At 48.9% G+C, this 19875-nt stretch overlaps 1 protein-coding gene across 1 annotated transcript in view; it reads right to left on the bottom strand.

Annotated features, from left to right (window-relative positions):
- The window catches only part of LOC105476530 (plasminogen activator, tissue type), a 32577-nt gene extending 13457 nt beyond the window's left edge, over window positions 1-19120 (bottom strand). Inside the window, exons 1-4 of the mRNA XM_011732524.3 lie at window positions 18975-19120; window positions 4421-4518; window positions 2694-2736; window positions 284-421 (exon numbers count right to left, since the gene is read on the bottom strand). Coding sequence (XP_011730826.2) covers window positions 284-421; window positions 2694-2736; window positions 4421-4492 — 253 coding nt within the window. The 5' untranslated portion in view covers window positions 4493-4518; window positions 18975-19120. The remainder of the gene's footprint in view (window positions 1-283; window positions 422-2693; window positions 2737-4420; window positions 4519-18974) is intronic.
- Window positions 19121-19875: the final 755 nt, after the last annotated feature.

The following is a 19875-nucleotide window of genomic DNA, read 5'->3' as shown; positions in this document are numbered from 1 at the left end:
TTAGAGATGGGGGCTTGCCCTGTCACCGAGGCTGAAGTGCAGTGGCACAATCATAGATTACTGCAGCCTCCAACTCCTGGGCTCAAGTGATCCTTTTACCTCAGCCTCCCAAGTAGTTGGGACTACATACCAGGTCTGGCTAATTTTATTTTTTGTAGAGAGAGGGGACTTGCTATGTTGCCCAGATTGGTCTTGAACTCCCGAGCTCCAGTGATCCTCCCACTTTGGCCTCCTAAAGTGCTGGGATCACAGGCATGCGTCACCTCGCAGCCTCAGTACGTACTTTTGACAGGCACTGAGTGGCACTGTGCCCTGCCACTGTTGCACCAGCAGTATTCCACCCGGTTGCTTCTGAGCATGGGGCGCAGCCATGACTGATGTTGCTGGTATATCATCTGCGTTTTCTCATCTCTGCAGATCACTATGAGAAAAGACAGGCCAGCCTCATTAGAGTATGACTCAAGATGAAATGACTTACCACCCTTGAACCTACTGAGAAAACTCCCTCACTTGCTTTCTATAGACTCCATTGCATACTCCCTTACTGAAGAGGCACAACTGGAAGACAAAAAGATAACGAATACTGGCCGGACATGGTGGCTAACGCCTGTAATCCCAGCACTTTGGGAGGCCGAGGTGGGCGGATCACTTGAGGTCAGGAGTTCGGAGACTAGCCTGGCCAACATGGTGAAACCCTGTCTCTACTAAAAATACAAAAATTAGCCAGGCATGGTGGCAGGTGCCTATAATCCCAGCTACTCAGGAGGCTGAGGCAGGAGAATCGCTTGAACGCAGGAAGTGGAGGTTGCAGTGAGCTGAGATTGCACCACTGCACTCCAGCCTGGGCGACAAAGCAAGACTCCATCTCAAAATAAAATAAAATAAATTTGCATTTCTTTTCTGAGTGCCATTGAGTACCTTCTCATATTATTTATTTATTTATTTATTTAGAGACAAAATCTTACTCTGTCGCCCAGGCTGGAGTGCAGTGGCACGATCTTGGCTCACTGCAACCTCCACCTCCCGGGTTCAAGTGATTCTCCTGCCTCAGCCTCCTGAGTAGCTGGGATTACAGGTGCCCGCCACCATGCCCGGCTAATTTTTGTATTTTTGGTAGAGATGGGGTTTCACCATATTGGTCAGGCTGGTCTTAAACTCCTGATCTCAAGTAATCTGCCTGCCTTGGCTTCCCAAAGTGCTGGGATTACAGGCGTGAGCCACCGCGCCCAGCCTAATTTTTTCTTTTTCTTTTTCTTTTTTTCCTTTTTTTAGGGTCTCTGTTACCCAGGCTGGAGTGCAGTGGTGCTATCTTGGCTCACTGCAACCTCTGCCTCCCAGGCTCAAGCAATCCTCCTGCGCCAACCTCCCAAGTAGCTGGGAGTACAAGTGCACACCACCACACCCAGCTAATTTTTAAATTTTTTTGTAGAGGCGGGGTGGGGTGGGAGGGGCGGCGGGGGGAGTGTCTCACTATGTTGCCCAGGCTGGTCTTGAACTCCTGGGCTCAAGCCATCCTCCTGGATCAACCTCCCAAAGTGCTGGAGTTACAGATGTGAGCCATTGCACCTGGACTTTTTCTCATTGTAATTAATCAACAAATATATATATGCATAACTGTCTACCAGAGTTTTTGATCCACATAAGTATTACCACACAGAAATGATGCATTTTTGGCCCCAAAGAAAATTGACATTTTAGTTTTTGCAGAAAATGTGCTACTTCTCCAAGTATTTTTGGCATACTGAAAGTAGTTGAAGTACTCCCATTAATATTCTCATGCCATCTTTCTGTTTTCAAGCCAGAATGCCAACTTAAAAAACAACAACTTTACTTTCAGTTAATTAAAGAAGTAGCACGTGCCCACTGTGAGTCAGACCCTTGCTGCTTTTGAGGTCGCTGATGCCAGGATACCCTCGTAGGAAGCAGGAGGCCATCCAACAGTGAAGGCATTAAGAGTCGAGGTGTGACTCACTCCTTTTTTAACACCTTTACAAAGGGTATTGCGGAGTCTTCCAGACTCAAAGGAACTGGGTCGTGAAGGAGGGAAATTGAAGGCCTGGGTTAGTAGTTTTGGACCTGAAGCTGGGCCTCGCATTCCTCAGCCTTCTAGAGTCAACTCTAGGCGTGGACTTAGAGACCCCACCATGTCTGGGGGTTGCCTGGGTGGGACATTCCGGTTGGGACATCCCAGTTAGGTCACCAGAGGGAAATGGATACACAGGGATGTTGTTACCAAAGCCGCTGGCGCCCTGTGGTGGGATCACAGCCTAGGATGAGACCCAGAGCATGGGGCTGGCCTCCGCCGTGACTGCCCTCACCCTGCTGCTGGCAGCTGTGTGGCCCTGGGCAAGCAAGCCGCTTGCTCTCTCCTGGGCTCCGCCTTCTGATCTGTATAACCAGGATCTTGGGCTAGTGGCTGCCCCCCGCCCCCCACCAGGTTGTGATCCCTGACAGCCTGGCTCCTTGGGGGGACACCTGTTTCTGCTTCCCTCAGAATCAGAACCCGCCCCGTGGCCGTAGCTGATGGGAGAATGGTGCCGACACAGGCATCTCTGTAGAATCATGCTGCAATGGCACTGTCACACCGTAGGCAGGTGGCAGGTGGAAGAAGGCCTCATAGGGCCTGATGCACCCCGCACCCCCGTCCTGCCTCCCACTCCCATGACCCCATGTACCCCTCAGCTTCACCCGACCTTGGTAAGATCTGGCTCCTCTTCTAAATCGGGCGTGGATTTCCTGCCAAGAAACCAGAGGTGGAGGAAGGATCAGCACACGCCAGGTGTACTAAGAGTAAAGGTGGCCAACCCAGAAGCCCACAGGAACCTGCCGGCCAGATGCCCCTGCTCAGAGACCCCCTCGGGTAACTGGCCCAAGTGAAAGTCCATCTCCTGCCTTCTAGTCCAATTTTTCCTCTCCTTTCTGACTGGCACTGTCCAGAAGAGCTTTCCGCATGGTGAAAATGTTTTCTGTCTATGCTGTCCACGACAGACGCGATACAGGGCCACCGAGGGCTTTGAATGTGGCCAGTGGGACTAAGAAACAATGTTTAACTTTAATTCTTTTCAATTTAAACCACTACACATGGTCAGTGGCCACCATATTGGGCAGTGGAGTTGCAGCTGCCTGTCTCCTCCACACAGTCACCTGGGCTCTCCCCACTCTAGGGGAGAGGTGTGGCTAGTTTGGACTTCCATGAGGCCCTCTATTGCTAGGCATTTTCAGAGAGTGTGTGTAGCACTTCCATCTCAGCTAGAGAGTAGACACCATGAGGGCAGCTCGCCTCTGCTGTGGCTCATGGCACTTGCATTGCCTTTTTTTTTTTTTGAGACAGGATCTCAGTTTGTCACTCAGGCTAGAGTGCATTAGCGCAATCATAGCTCACCAAAATCTCAACCTCCTGGGCTTAAGCGATCCTCCCGCCTCAGCCTCCCGAGTAGCTGGGACCACAAGTGCATACCACTACACACCTGACTAATTTTTGAATTTTTTGTAGAGATAGGGTCTCACTATATTGCCCAGGCTGGTCTCAAACTCCTGGGCTCAAGTGATTCTCCCACCTCGGCCTCCCAAAGTGCTGGGATTACAGGTGTGAGCCACTGTGCCTTGCCCTGCATTGTCTTTTATAAATACAGTCCACCTTGTATATCTGCAGGTTCCATGTCTGTGGATTCAACCAAAACAGATGTAAAATATTTGAAAAATTAAAAATAATAATATAAGCCGGGCTTGTGGCTCACACCTGTAACCCCAGAGCTTTGGGAGGCCAAGGCTTAAGCCTAGAGTTTGATGCTGTGTGAGCTATGATTGTGCCATTGCCATTGCACTCCAGCCTGGGTGACAGAGTGAGACCCTGTCTCCAAAAAATATATAAATAATACAACAATAAAAATAACGCAAATTAAAAAATACATTATAACAACTATTTACATAGCATTAACATTATACTAGGTATTATAAGTAATTTAGAGATGATTTAAAGTATACAGGAGGGTGTATATAGGATATGCAAACTCTGCACCATTTTATATGAGGAACTTGTGTATTTCTGGATTTTGGTATCCTTGGGGGTCCTGGAACAAATACTCCACAGATATGAGGGACAACTGTATTTTATGGATTAATTCAAATACATTCTTTAAAAACAGCGGCAAAAAAATGCAGGCACAGGCAGGGAGTGGAATTAACTACTTACTCAGGTCAAAATAAGTGCCTGGGCTCTGCACTGGGCCGAAAATACAGAGTCTGCTGTACCGAAGGGAGTGTGTGCTGTGTGCTCTGCAGCGATGCAGCCCTTGGTCCCTGTGCCTCTCTGCTCCCTGACAGCATTCCCACCCCCGTGGCCCAGATGGATGCAGACTCCTGGAGCCTCCGGAAGCATTGCAGCCTCGAGGGGCAGGACATAGGGATCCTGGACACCCACCTGGCTGGGCGAAGCAAAGGCTGCTCCACACAACAGCAGCACACAGCAGAGCCCTCTCTTCATTGCATTCATGATTGCTTCACAGCGTCCCTTAAATTCTGGAAGAAGAGAAAAAAAGAGCTTGATCACGTGGTGCGAGAAGTCCATGATGGCAACAGAGGAGGAGAAGTCGCAATGTTGTCCTGGCTGGCTTCCTCCAGCGCCAGCCCCGCGGGAGAAACGCCAGACATACATCTAGAAGAGGATTCTAGAAACTACGTATTTTGTATTGTTGTAAAATACACATAGCACAAAATTTACCACCTTAACGATGTTAAGTGCACAGTTCAGTGGAATTAAGCATGTCACATTGTGACCACCGATCTCCAGAACTTCTCCATCACCCCCAACTGAAACTCTGTAGCCACCAGAGAGTAACTCCCCATTCCCCATTTCCCCCCAGCAGCCACCCTGCTACTTTCTGTCTGTAGGAATCTGACTGCTCTACATACATCCTAGAATTGGAATCAGACAGTGTTTCTTCTTTTGTGACTGGTTTATTTCACTTTGCAAATGTCTTCAAGGTGTATCCATGCTGTAGCATGTCCTTTTTTTTTTTTTCCTTTTTTCTTTCTTTCTTTTTTTTGAGACAGGGTCTCGCTCTGTCATCCAGACTGGAGTGCAGTGGCACGAACACGGTTCACTGCAGCCTTGACCCACCAGGCTCAAGAGATCCTCCTGCCTCAGCTTCCCAAAGAGCTGGGACTTCAGGCATATGCCACCGTGCCTGGCTGAGAGAGAGAGAGAGAGAGAGAGAGAGAGAGAGAGAGAGAGTGTGTGTGTGTGTGTGTGTGTGTGTGTGTGTGTGTATGTAGAGACAAGGTTTCTCAATGTTGTCCAGGCTAGTCTCAAACTCCTAGGCTCAAATGATCCTCCTTCCTCAGCCTTCCAAAGTGCTGGGATCAGGCTTGAGCCACCGCGCCCAGCATTTTTCCTTCCTTTTTAAGGTTGAATAATACTCTACTGTGGGATAGAACACATTTTGTTTATCCATTCATCTGTCAATGCTGGGAGATAATTTTGCCCAGAGATTTCTGTGGGCTGAAGGGCTAGACCATTTCTGAGACTTCTTTGGCAGCCCAGAGACCACAGCACTCTGGCTTGGTTTCCTGGAAGGGCATTCCCGCCCTGGGCCTGACTAGATGGAGCCACAGTCATGTCCTCCTGGACTTCTGCAGCGGAAGCCGTCGGGATTTTATTGCCAGCACATCATACAGCCAGCCTGCCTTAGACTGCCCAGGTTCCTCCATGCGGGATGGAGCCTACTCCCCTGCCTGAGGGTCTCCCCACAAAGCAGAGGCCCCCAGCCCAACCTCCACCCCTCCCCACCACTCTGCCGAACATCTGTCTCCTTTTCCATAGACTGCAACAGATCTGGCAATGTGCATATTTGCAGGAAGGAGGGGAGGCAGCTGGTGTTTGGTCGGAAGACTCAGATCTTCCTGGACCCCAGAGCCCCAGTTTCCATCTGCTTCTCCCCTGTGATCCTGCCCTTGGCAGCTCAAAGTAGGTTAGTCGGTCGGGTGTTATTTTGTGGTCTGGCGGCCTGCTCCCTCCTTCATCCACAAAAATTGAAGCATGGCATTTCTTTCCCTGACTCATTTCCCTTTGGTCACAACAACTTTAGGTCCCACCCTCCCGCTTCCCTGAGCGTCCTAAGGGCATGGAGGCATGCATAGGGGCTTCCAGGCCTTGCCTCCTTGCCTAGGTCCGGCTCTGGATCTTTGATCATTACTTTCAAAAGAGCTCCCCCGAGGGAGGTGCTGATCACCCTCCTCGCCTCACTACATTTCATGCCTGACGAATTCTCCCTGGGCTGCTGTGTCAGGCAGAGGGGTGTAGGGAGAGGGAGAGGGAAGCCTGCAGGAGGCTCTGGGTACAGTGATTCCAATGGGGAAACATGGCCCAGAGGGAGGCTCACGAGCCTGGCACCCTCCCAGCCTCCCTGCACCTATCCCATCACAAGGGAACAGAAGTGCCGTCTCCAGCCTTTGTGCCCGCAGTGCCCGAGGTCTCCCTGCAGTGCGCTCTTCGGGGATCCCTTTCTCCCTGGGAGGAAGCAGCTGTGCTACTCCCTGGCTCCAGGCAGTTTCAGAGGAAAGGGAGTCAGGAGCCCAGGCCACCCAAAACAGGAGTGCAGGTCAGAAGCCAAGGCCACCCAAAACAGAAGTGTGGGGTGGAATCTTCTCATCACGGAGACTTACTCCAGATCTTCTCTTTCTCAGCTTTCCTCAAATGTCCTGTTTCTCAGAACTTCCCAAAATTCCTCTTAAATTCCCCTTTTTAATTTTATCCCATTACTTAATCTTGTAAAAATAGCTCATGTGAAACTCCCTCCCCATTTCTCCCTGATGTTCATGTATTTCTAGGTTACCCCACTCCTTACTCTTAAGTAAGACCCAAGGATGGTGAGAGCTCCCACTTCACAGGAATTCTGAATGAAACAACAAATAAGTGAGTACAAGGAACTTGACCTTCTTCATTGTGCTGTCCACACCACCCAGCCCTCTCGATAGGGTCCTGCACCCCAGCCTGGGATATCAGTTTGGGTGTTTTTTCCAGATGCCCACCAAGATACTGTTTTATTTCAAGAACTCAAAGTCCTTCTAAACGGAATGCAATCCCAGATGCCGGGAAACTGCAACGTCAAGAGTGCAGTATGGACATGTTGGCATTGCCTGGGAACATCCCCCTTTCTGGATAACTAGGGGTGGGGGGGCCAGATGGAGGAGGAGCACGACCTAGGGCCGGTCCACACACACCACCGGCTGCATCATGTTCAACCCTTTTGCAACTGAACAATCTGAATACGAGATAAGAGAGCAGGAACATATTTTTGTCTTTGCTCCTGAGAGAGTTGGAGACTTGTTTCTTCTCTTCCTTGGCCTCCCTGGACCTTCCTGCACCTTGAGCTGATTCAGTGCAAGTGAATCTCACCCCAGCGGGGCGATAGCTCTGTCTGCATCACGCAGAGGCGATTCGAGCAGCTGGAAAGGCCGAGTGGGGTAAGAGATGACAAAGAAATGAGTCATCCGGCCAGCAGAAAAACAGTGCAGTCTGAAAACAAGAAAGAGAGAAGAGAGGGAGGAAAAATGTGTCCTTGTTTTGCCTTCGCTGAAGAGGTGGGCGTCGAGGTCTGGGGCCAGTGCCGGGATGCAGAGCAGAGTGAAAGCCAGAACCATGGACTCAGACTAGGGACCGCAGGGCGTGGCTGGGATGGACTTTGGGCCTCACCGAAGGGAGGTCCACGAGTGCTCTGGCGAGGCCCGGGTGAGAGATGACATTGGCGGAAGGGATGGTAGAAGCCTTCAGAGGCTCATTTTTATAAATAGAAAGACTTCTAATTTTGTTATGTGTTATCTCCCTTTTGCTATATTTAGTAGCTTCTCAGGATCATCAAAGAACTGAAAAAAAAAGAAAATCAAAAAACGGGCAAATGAGAAGAAGGAAGGAAGGGGGTAGGAAGGGACGCACAGAAAGACAGAAAAGGAAAAAAAAAGAAAGGATAAAAGAAAGGAAGGCCCCAAGGTTGACTGACTTTTGCTGGGCTGGAATCCGGAATCACTATATGAGAGGAGAGGTGGAATGCTGGTCCCCAAGACCCCAAGGCCTAGCCCTGTCAGGCCACCCTAGCACACAAAGTTGATTTTTTTAGATTTGCAAAAGGCTCCCTCTCTGTTGGATGATGTTCAACAGCCTCAGGGCATGGCAGGTTGACAAAGAATCTGTGCAAATTAGAAAAAACAGAGTCCATGGGTTGGCTGGTAGAGTGCAGCCTGGATCTGAAGCATGTGTGTGCAGGCACCTGTGTGTAGGACACAGCCAGCATATCTGTGCTTGGCCGGCCCTATCTGCTTCCAATCTGCGTGTGCGTCCTGCAGAGCAGCTCTGACCTTCCTGCCTGGAAGCCGTGTTTGGTCTGTTGGCTGTAGCAACCGGAGTGACTCTGTTCCCGGGCCCCGCCGAACAACCTGTGAATGATGACTGTTCTCGGGGAAAATAGGAACAATAGTCTGGTAACCAGGAAGTGGGGTACTGTGCTGTAAGCTCCCTTTCCTGGGAGATGTACTGTTTCCCAGAGCCAAGGATGTGTGCCGTTTTGGCTGAGAAATTGATGATCATGCCAACCAGAAAGGTGGTGTTCATTTCTGTGGTGGCCACATGGGGAAATGATGGTCGATGGGCACCAGTGAATAACTGATTCTGGATTGGGCACAGCCCCTGGAAAGGAGGAGGCCAACTGGAAGAGGGACAGGGGAAAGTCGGTGGGGTGCTGTCTCAGTGCCTGTGTATTACTTCTCCCTCTATCTGCTTCTACCAGCCCCATCTTCCCTCCATAAAAACCAGCTCCTAGCAAAGGAACTATCAGCTTATTCACATAAGATAAAAATGACTGAAAAAAAAATTAATGTGCTGACCTTCGAAAAAGTATCTATATTTTGACATAAAAGCTCCTGCCAGCAATGCAAAACCAAGTGGACTGGATGCTCCAAGGTTGCCTCTGGGGCTGACATCCTGTGGTTTCTGTTCTGCTGTGAGGACATGTGATATAGGGAGTGTCACATGCGGTATAAACTGGGAAACTCTTACAAACGGCGCTATAGATCTATTGTTTCGATTATATAGGAAAGTGAGGCCTCATGAGGTGGTTCACGCCTGTAACCCCAGCACTTCGAGAGGCCAGGGTGGGAGGATCACTTGAACCCAGGAGTTCGAGATCAGCCTGGGCAACACAGTGAGACTCTGTCTCTATCTATTTTAATACAAAAACATTTTTAAAAAAATAGATTATATGGCCAGATGCGGTGGCTCATGCCTGTAATCCCAGCACTTTGGGAGGCCTAGGCAGGTGGATCTCTTGAGGTCAGGGGTTCAAAACAAACCTGGCCAACATGGTGAAACCCCATCTCTCCTAAAAATACAAAAAAATTAGCCGGGCATGGTGGCAGATGACTGTAATCCCAGCCACTTGGGAGGCTGAGGCAGGAGAATCGCTTGAACCTGGGAGGCGGAGGTTGCAGTGAGCCAAGATCATGCTACTGCACTCCAGCCTGGGCGACACAGCAGGACTTCATCTCAAAAAAGATTATATAGAAAAGTGACTTGCAATACAGGAACTGTACACATGTAGTCAATCAATCAAATTGCAAACAGTGCAGTCACTCCAGATGTTAGTGAACTGGAGAATTATAGTCTGTACTCTTGCCAGCAAGAAGAAGGCAGAAACATGAGCAAGCTAGAGGAGGAGGGAAATTGCAAGGAAAACACAAATGTAAATTGATACCATTATCAAATGTTGCACCATGTGCAAAGTTTGCTACATTTGTCTTTGGTCAAGGAGATTCTTAGGTTATTGTTGCTTTGCAAAAGGTCTCTCTGAAAACCTGAGCAAGAGAAAGTCAGTCTCCAAGAGTACCAATACCCTAAAATGACTCACGGGTTTAAAACAACACACTCTCCACTGCCACCCCCGCCACAACCACCATAGCCCAGATGGATGCCAACAATTAAGAAAAGAAACGACCAGGATTCCTTGGACCAGCAAAGGCACGTTTCTAGAGCAGGACGAGAGCCGAAGTGTGATGCTGGGAGAGGAGCTAGCCTTGGAAAGGGTGGCGTGCTCCCACGAAAGCACCACGTTGTTCGGGACAGGAGCTTTGAGCCTGGTAGCTCTCATCTGACTTCTCCAGGCCCTGTGTATTACAGAGGCCATGATCTCAAAATAAAAACCACTTTCAAAAACTACCATCACATAAGTAATTCTTAACTTTTTGAAAAGGTGATTTGCTGTAGGCTAAATGGTTATTTTCCCTCTCTTAACAGAACATTTATATCCAGGGGAGAAGAGAGGAAGAGTCTGTTTCTTATCTAATTTCGCCAATTCCAATAAGGTGAAGAGAATAGAATCATCTCAGAGCTGGGTGTGGTGGTTTGCATCTGTAGTCCTAGCAACTCAGGAGGCTGAGGCAGGAGGATCACTTGAGGTGAGGAGTTCAAGACCAGTCTAGTCAACATAGCAAGACCCCGTGTCTTCAAAAGAATAGAATCTTTTCCTGGCACACCCTGTCCCCCACCCATCAGAGCAGAATTTTCTCCAAAGCATCTTCCAAATGTAGGCATATGGCCTGTGTCTAAGCTATATGGAATTAAACTCAGAAAAACCTAGAGCAGGCATGCACAGCTGTCATCTCCTCGATGCCCCACCCTCTGCCTGGTAATCCTGGTTATTTAGAGGAGTGGGGAATGTTGGTTTCCGGTCTAGGAAAACAGAAGTCTATCCTGCCTCCTCCCACAATCAAAACAGAAGAAACCCTGTCCTAATAAACTTAGATCCTTCTGAAGCAAACACAAGGTCCACCTGGTGAAAACTAAATCAGTCAGTACAATAAAATGTTAACCACAAAGTCTGCATCTAAACAAGCCCTGAGATCTAAAGTGAATCTAAATGAGTGTCATCTTCCGTGATGGAGGTGGTTCGTTCCTTATGTTCCTTCCACTCCCTAAAGCAAACATCACCACATGGTAATTAAATACTCAATGATTTGACAATTCTCCAGCCCAACTCCACATTTCAACACACTTGAATTAGGAAATACTGATCAGAAACTTTCATTGTATTGTTACATGACTTTACCCACATTTTACTGGCCTTACATGAAAGTAACATTATTGTTGCCTGAGAAATGTACACGGATTAATGCCACTCACTCAACAGGTATTTGAGTAGCTTCCACCTTTCCAGGCACAGAGTTTACAAAACGCTTTCACATCCATTAAGTAATCTGAGGCAATATTATTACCTCGTTTTTACAGACGGAAGAACTGAACTTCAAAAAAGTGTAAGGGGATGAGAGCAGTGGCTCATGTCTCTAATCCCAACACTTTGGGAGGCTGAGGAGGGTGGATCATTTGCGTCCAGGAGTTTGAGACCTGCCTGGGCAACATGGCAAAACCCCATCTCAACAAAAAATACAAAAAAATTAGTTGGGCATGGTGGTGCATGCCTGTAGTCCCAGCTACTTGGGAGGCTGAGGTGGGAGGATGGCCTTAACCTGGGTGTTTGAGGTGGCAGTGAGCTGTGATCATACCACTGCACTCCAGTTTGGGTGACAGAGCGAGACCCTGTCTCAAAAAAAAAAAAAAAGTATAAGGGTCGTGCTGTATGGTGACACATCCTGTGAGAGTTGGCATCAGGACTCAAGCCCAGGGGACACAGTTCTCTTACCCCAAACCTAACACTCTTTCCACTATTCCTCACTGTCTATGTGACACCGAATTGTAACATTCTTTTTTTTTTTTTTTGAGATGGAGTTTCACTCTGTCGCCCAGGCTGGAGTGCAATGGAGCAATCTCAGCTCACTGCAAACTTCACCTGCTGGGTTCAAGCGATTCTCCTTCTTCAGTCTCCCGAGTAGCTTGGATTACAAGTGCATGCCACCACGCCCAGCTAATTTTTGTATTTTTAGTAGAGACAAGGTTTCGGCATGCTGGCCAGGCTGGTCTCAAACTCCCAAACTCAGGTGATCCGCCCGCCTCAGCCTCCCAAAGTGCTGGGATTACGGGCATGAGCCACCACACCTGGCCATAACGTTCTTAATGTGTTCCACGTGGTATACAACAGCAGAATGCCACAAAGAAGGGGCGTGGTCACTGGATTCTCAACCTGGAAATCTAACTGCATTTACAGTACAGGTCCTGTGTGAGCAACTCACTCTCTCTGAGCCTGTTTCCTGGTTTTTGTCATGGGCTAATCATTTCCGTCTTGCTGAATTGTAAGGTAGTTAGAGAAGCAGCAGCAAAGTCCTTCCCCCACACCTGGGTGCACGGCAGGAACGACCTGCACCTACTGTCATGAACATCCTTCTTCAGCAAAAGCACTGAGGCTTCCAGCTTCTCCCTGGAACGACTTGAAGCTGCTGATGCAGAGGAGATGCCATGCTCCATGGGGTCCTCAGGGATCCCTGTTAATCCTGAATCCTGCTTCCTAGATCATCTGACCACCTGTGTTAGTCTATAACCAATTCTCTGCAGTTGATGTAGAATTTTGTGCCTTCATCTGTGTTCGTAGAACAGTATCAACAGGAACCATTATTTCCTAAATACAGGGTGGTGTCTTTAATCTGGTTTTTAATCTGCTTTTTTATTTGCCTTTCCCACACCATGCATGCAGAGGCCACTGTGGACTCCCAGCAGAAGCCGGAACTAGCCGCTGAGATGAGACAGCTGGGACATCAGGCCATCTCTATTGATAAGGCCCATCTGACCAGGCCACACCATGAAAGTCAGAGGCATCACATGAGAGAAATAAGTAAATTGGAGCTTCCCAGAAAAAACCCCTTCCCTTTCTCTCAGTAGCCCAGGTGGTAGACACTGGCTCTTGTTACAACAAGATAAAATACAACAAGTTTCTCTTTTCGGTGAACATGACAGAAAGAGAATAACCAGCAGAAATCAAGTTGACCAGTAGTCTCTCTTTCTTATTTATTTATTTATTTTGAGACAGGGTCTCGCCCTGTCATCCAGACTGGAGTGCAGTGGCGTGATCGCAACTCACTGCAGTCTCAACCTCCCGGACTCAAGTGATCCTCCCACCTCAGCTTCTCAAGTAACTGGGACTACAGGTGCATGCCACCATGTCCGGCTAATTTTTTTTTTTTTTCATTTTTTTGTAGAGACAGAGTCTCGCTAGGTTTGGGACCCAGGTTGGTCTCGAACTCCTTGGCTCAAGCAACCCGCCCACCTTGGGCTCCCAAAGTGCTGGGATTACAGGCAGGAGCTGCGCGCCTGGCCTCTGTTACCTCATCCATACTGGGTTACCAGGTTTAGCATCCCCTACCAGTCCCCGTCCCCTGCCTTCTGGAGACTCAGCTAAAATAAAACTGCCCACATCAAGAGTCCCATCTATGGGACTGGAGAAGCTACAGGGGTGTCCTCCTCCGAGCGCCTACCAGACCCCCACCTCTCCCCCGCAGGTCTCAAGCACCCGTGTGAGCTGCTTCTCTGTTAAGTACTCACAGACAATGATCTACCTGTGCTATCTATTCACCATCAACGTGTATGGGGCACCAGCTGTGCCCTGGCACAGGCTCTGGCCATGCAAAGACACAGCTCTTATCCTGAAAGAGCTCATAGTTAGGATGGGGCCTGATGAATAACTAGACACTCAGGGTACAGCAGAGCAGTGCCATACCACTCAGCAGGCGGGGGATGGGGGTAGGCTTGGAGTGGAATGTGGGGGAGGTTGTCCATCCCAGGCTTGCTGAGGTGGGGGTGGTCAGGCAGGCTTTCTGGAATGCATAACACAGAAGCTGTTCCGGGAACACACAAAGGAGTTAGGCAGACAGCGAAGGGGTCTGCTCCCGACAGAGCACATCCCCACAGCTTAGGCCTGGGCCACAGCAAGCACAGAGCCCCTACCCATCAGCACAGGCCCCGACAGCAGGCAAAGGTGAGAGTCGCCCACGGGCTCTCCTGCCAGGGTGTCCTAGGAGGACGTGTGCTTTGGAATCTCTGAGTGTTCTAAGGATCTAGGGGCCTTTGGAGGAATCCAGCATGGATTCTCTAATGCCTAACTATATGTTAATGGAATATTTGTGACTACATAATAAACACAAAAGGCTCTCAATACATAGGTCTCCTGGTATCTGGGTTCAGCCTAGCCTGGAAGTGATCACTTCAGAGGCTCCAGGTGGAATCAGATCTTCTGATCAATCCTCAAAAAACTTCCCCCAGCCACCGGTGCGTGTGTCAGGAGCATCACGTGGCCACCCATGCGCGTCGGCTGGGCCTGTTGGCCAAGTTGTTGCTGGGTCTTGGCCATTGGTGTGTGCAATTCACAGTGGGGCAGCTGCTGCAGACACCCAGTCATGTAACTTGTATAGGAAGAACAGCTGGCTAGCATTCCCTGGCAGTCATGATCAGCACCACAACTCAGGCAAAGTTGAGTTCAAAAATGTTTCTAAAACACTTGCTGTGTGCCCAGCACCTGTTTCATCTTCACTCTGTCACAGGTGTTATTTTTCAGTGGATCAAGAATTGGGTTTATCTGTCCCTCTATCCCATTCTACAGAAGTTTCCCAAGTGGCATAAATAGAAAATATTTTTTGAATATATAATATGCAAATTATCACTAAGAGGGGCTGGGCACAGTGGCTCTTGCCTGCAATCCCAGCACTTTGTGAAGCCATGGCAAGAGGGTCGCTTGAGGCCAGGAGTTTGAGACCAGCCTGGGCAACAAAGCAAAACCCTGCTTCTACAAAAAAAATTTTGTAATTAGCTGGATGTGGCAGCATGCACCTGTAGTCCTAGCTACTTGGGAGGCTGAGATGGAGGATCACTTGAGCCCAGGAGTTTGAAGGTTCAGTGACCTATGATCACACTGCTGCACTCCAGCCTGGGTGATGGAGTCAGACCTTGTCTCTAAATATATGTATATACACACACACATATACAAACACATATTGCTAAGAGAATGTGCTGTCTTTATATGTAGGTAGAAAACAGCCACTATCAGAAGACCATGTGGCTTGACTTAGGGTTGGAGCAGAGTGGATGAGCTTTAAATTTCTTTCTAGCTCTAATTTTCTTTGAGTCTAAATCATCCTCACTCTTTTACCTGGTTTGATGTGAGACCCACCATATGGTTTTGTGAGCTGGCTGACTAGGATGAGGTTTATAGCCTGACACTATGGACAGAAATTTTCTCCCGTATATACGAAAGAAATGGCCCCAAGAAGGAATGAGCAGAATGCACTGGTCCCTCATTGTCCGTCCCAACAGTCTCGTCAAAGCAGAAGCGGAAGTCACTCAGAGAAAGGAAAAAATGTATTTTGAGACTGCAGATGCGTAATGCCAAATAATCAAAGGAAAACCTGTCTGGGCGTGGTGGCTCACGCCTGTAATCCCAATACTTTGGGAGGCCAAGGCAGGCAGATCACTTAGGGTCAGGTGTTCAAGACCAGCCTGGCCAACATGGTGAAAACTTAGCCCGGTGTGATGGCGGGCACCTGCAATCCTAGCTATTCAGGAGGCAGAGGCGGGAGAATCGCTTGAACCCAGGAGGCAGAGGCTGCGGTGAGCCAAGATCGTGCCACTGCACCCCAGCCTGGGTGACCAAGTGAGACTCTGTCTCAAAAAAAAAAAAAAAAGAAAAGAAACATTGGCCGGGCACGGTGGCTCATGCCTATAGTCCCAGCACTTTGGAGGAGGAGGGCATCACAAGGTCAGGAGTTTGAGACCAGCCTGATCAACATGGTGAAAACTCATCTCTACTAAAAATACAAAAATTAGCCGGGCGTGGTGGCATATGCCTGTAATCCCAGCTGCTCAGGAGGCTAAGACAGGAAAATTGCTTGAACCATGGAGGTGGAGGTTGCAGTGAGCTGAGATCATGCCACTGCACTCCAACCTGGGCGACAGAGCAAGACTCCATCTCAAAATAAATAAATAAATAAATAAATAAATAAATAAATATAAAAGGAAAACTTGGCATCTCAACTAAAAACCTAAAGTTCTCTTCACCACCAGATACTCAGTATCACAGAGAAGTAGGAGGATTTTGAATTCCAAGGGGAGCTACATTCACCACCATTGTTTATCAGCCATGTTGCCCCCTCAGCCATAGGATTGAGAATAACCTTTACATACTCTTTGGAAATCCTGAAGCCAGCACTACTTTTTCCAAATTGAGGAACCCAGCAAAAGGCCCTCTTAGGCTGCTATAAAACCCCTTGACCAAAAAAACACCTGTTGGCAGAAGAGTAATAGGCCTCGCCTGAGCTACACAGTAAGTTTTCCCAAATGTGCTTTAGTCCTGGCTACTCACTTACCAAAAAGAAGAAAAAGAAAAACAAAAAAAAAAAAAAGAAAGAAAGAAAGAAAGAAAAGCCTTAGATGGTAATGGTGGCTTCAAGTGATACTACCAAGGTATGAAAGGAAAATAAATCTCAAGACCCCCAAATCACTAAGCCAAAGGGAAAAGCCAAGCTGGGAACTGCATGAGGCAAACCTGCCTCCCATTTTATTCCTACATAAGACTGCTACAAAGATAAAAAGCTACATACCTCCCTCACAATTTACCCACAAGGAAACTCCTTGTGGACTTCAAGATCTGTACGCTAAAACAGTTCTGCTGAACTTCACCTTGGCAATGCAAATGGGTGCAGGACAAAGGACAGAACTCAAAGTCATCCCTCTGCTCACCTGAGACAAACACATATCTGATTGCTTCCTCTGCCCTATTGTTTTTGTAAAAATGAAGATTCAGGCCAGGCATGGTGGCTCATGCCTGTAATCCCAGCACTTCAGGAGGCCGAGGTGGGTGGATCACCTGAGGTCAGGAGTTCAAGACCAGTCTGGCCAACATGGTGAAACCCTGTCTCTACTAAAAACACAAAAATTAGCCGGGTGTGGTGGCAGGCGCCTGTAATCCCAGCTACTCAGGAGGCTGAGGCAGGAGAATCACTTAAACCTGGGAAGTGGAGGTTGCACTAGCCAGGATTACGCCATTGCACTCTAGCCTGGGCAACAAGAGTGAAACTCCGTCTCGGAAAAAAAAAAAGTAGATTCACTGAGCCAACTAAGGCATAAGTGACTCTTCCTCTGCCCCCCCTCACATGTAAATTGTGTATTCAGTGAAAGGCTGACAAAGACGCAGAAGAATGATATCTTCTCTTCTCTACCTATGACCTGGAAGCTCCTACTTCCAGTTGTCCTGCCTTTCCAGACCGAACCGGTGCACACTTTACATGCATTGATTGATGTCTCATGTCTCCCTGAAATGTATGAAACCAAGCCGCACCTTGGCCACCTTGGACACACGTCCTCAGGACCTCTGGAGGCTGTGTCACAGGTGTGTTCTTAACACTGGCAAAATAAACTTTCTAAATTGACAGACCTGTCTCAGTTACTTTTGGGTTGACAAAGGAATGCCTGGGCTGTTTGTTGAAATCCTTTGAAATCTACTGGCCACTGACTCTGCTCGGCAATGTCAGGCCCTGGGGGAAATCAAAGCCTCAGTGAACTCAAAAACCAACAAAGGGGAACTGCTATTCCCAGCTACTCCCTGGCTGCCTGGACTGTCCCAGGTCTGTGATGAAGCAGGGGGAGCCACAGACACTGGGAGAATCCGGTGCAAGCCATCGTGAAATAAACCGAGCTGGTCTTGGGGAGTTGGGCAGAGAAGGAGCACTTTGGAGACAGGGCAGCTTTCATTTGCTCCTGAGATTTTGATCTTGGGCTTTATCATTTGATCCAGAGCTTGGAGGCTGGTGTCTTTGAGAACATTTTAGGTGGAATAAATGGGTGGGCAGGATGGAGCTATTCATATCTCAATACTCACGGTGTCCCTGCCAGTGCTGGAGTCCGACTCTGCCTGCACAGGAAGCACGCACCCAGCAGCTCAAGCTGACCGTTGTGGATTGATTCTAGATCCCAGAATGAGTGTTCTTGCCACAGCAAGTACTGCTAGGAAGTCACCTTTGAGGGAACTCCACCTGACAATGGTATTTGCAGGACCGCTTCCTGGGATTGCAATGCACACACATACACACACACACGACATTTTTTTCTGTCATCAAGGAGCTACAGGAGACCAATTATTCCCAATTGGCCGCCAAATGCATCCTTGTTACCACACTTCTTTGAGGTTGAGTTTGTCATTAGTTACCTGGGACCTCGGCATGTTTTCCTCTTCCCTCCCTCCCTTCCTCTCTCCCTCCCTGTGAGGTTAAGAAAATAAAGATAATAACAGTGAAAATCTAGAGAACCCCACATGCTTTCTGCAGAGTGCTTTAGGAATAAAAGACATTGATGTTAGTTTTTTCCCCTGTAATTAAAATGTCCTTTAAGGAGGACTGCACGCTTGACTGATGCACCCTGGGCAAAAAGCCAGAGGGCCAAACTGACCTGTGGAGACTTGTGGGGGTGGCACCTAGGGAGGAGATCAGAGGCATTTCTCTACCCCACGGGGTAATGTGGGGCGCGAAAGCCACCTGCTTCCCTCTCCCAGCACCTAGCGAATAGTGCTCTGGAAGTAAGGCCCCTCTGCTCCATCCACAGCCTCAGTTCCTTCCTGGGGGTTCATCGGGGGAGGGAGGAAACTGGGGGACCCCAGAGGGCCCTCCCAGCTGTCACAGCCACGTGTCCCAAGGCAGTCGATTTTTCCTTTTATTGCCTGCTCGTCTTGAGGTGCTCCCACAGCCTATTTGGGGCATTTCTGTATCGTTCTTTTCACCTTCCCCCTTACTCTGCCAGCAGAGGCTCCTCCAATGAATGCAAACTCCCTAGTCTCCCTTCCCCTGACTCCCTCTCACCTCCAAAACACTCCAGCCTATCCCAATCACATGCAAATGCAAACAGACATCTCCCCTCCGGAGTGGATTCTAGCGGATCCTCTAGTTGCCTGAATTACAAAGTTGGTCCGTTGGTTAAAGCATTCCTTCACTGGCTCAGCTTGCTGGAAAGACTTTTAAGAGACAGAAGAGGAGACAGACCCCAACACAGAAACCCGACCTACCGCGGCTTGCTCCTTGCCTTTCCTCGCAGAGGTTTTCTCTCTAGCCCTGGACTCCTGTAGGATCTCAGCTTTGAGCTCCCTGAACAGCTCCAGCCTCCTTTAAGTTTCCAGGCAGGGGGTGGGGTCGGTGGCCCCGGCTGGGCGGGTTTCTGTGTGGCGGGAGGATGCTCAGTGGACAGGGCCATGAGGGAGCTGGGGCGGGCCTGTTTTTATAAAGCAGGGGGAGGAAGTTCACGGTGGAAGCAGCACAGCCCATCCTGGCTTCGGGCCAGGCAGATTATTCACAGCCCTGATGTCATCGAATCGCAGGAATTTGGAAGTGGGACGGGATCTTAAGATTCATCTTCCTTTAGAGTCTTAGTGTCCAAGACTTAAAAGGGACTTTCAGGACCCTGTGATGACAAGAAGTGTTTATAATTCTAAAGGCACCAGGCTGGGGCTGGGAGTGGGGTGTCTTCTGGAATCTGTGGCTGTAGCTCTGGCCTCTCAGGACATGAGAGGTTAAGATTGGAACACTTTGTGTGGTGGCGGGAGCTTAGGGGGGTAGCCACTGAGAAGGCAGGACTAGCCTCTGGCTCACCTGCGGTGGGAGGTGCCCCCATGGGGATTTGCTCCAGTAGGCATCTCAGGCCCAGCTCTGTAATTTTAGGGAGAATCTCTCTCTTCCCTGTAAAGTGCAGGGCTGCAGTAGGTGGCCTCTGGGGAGTTTCTGACGCCAGCATCCCCTCGAGTGGGCCCAGGGAATATACACAGGGCCTTGGGGCCAACATGCCTGAAATTCGATCAAAGCCATCAGCCCTTAAGCCCACAGAAGCCTTTCAGTGTTTGCTTGTAAAATGCCCCTGGAAATAGACAAGCCATTTCCCTTGCTGACACCTTTTCAGATGACTAAGAAATAAAA

This window comes from Macaca nemestrina, chromosome 8 (assembly GCF_043159975.1).
Source record: "Macaca nemestrina isolate mMacNem1 chromosome 8, mMacNem.hap1, whole genome shotgun sequence".
Classification (NCBI taxonomy): Eukaryota; Metazoa; Chordata; class Mammalia; order Primates; family Cercopithecidae; genus Macaca; species Macaca nemestrina.
The sequence above is the reverse complement of the archived record's forward strand: the minus strand, read 5'-3'. Positions and strand labels throughout refer to the sequence as shown.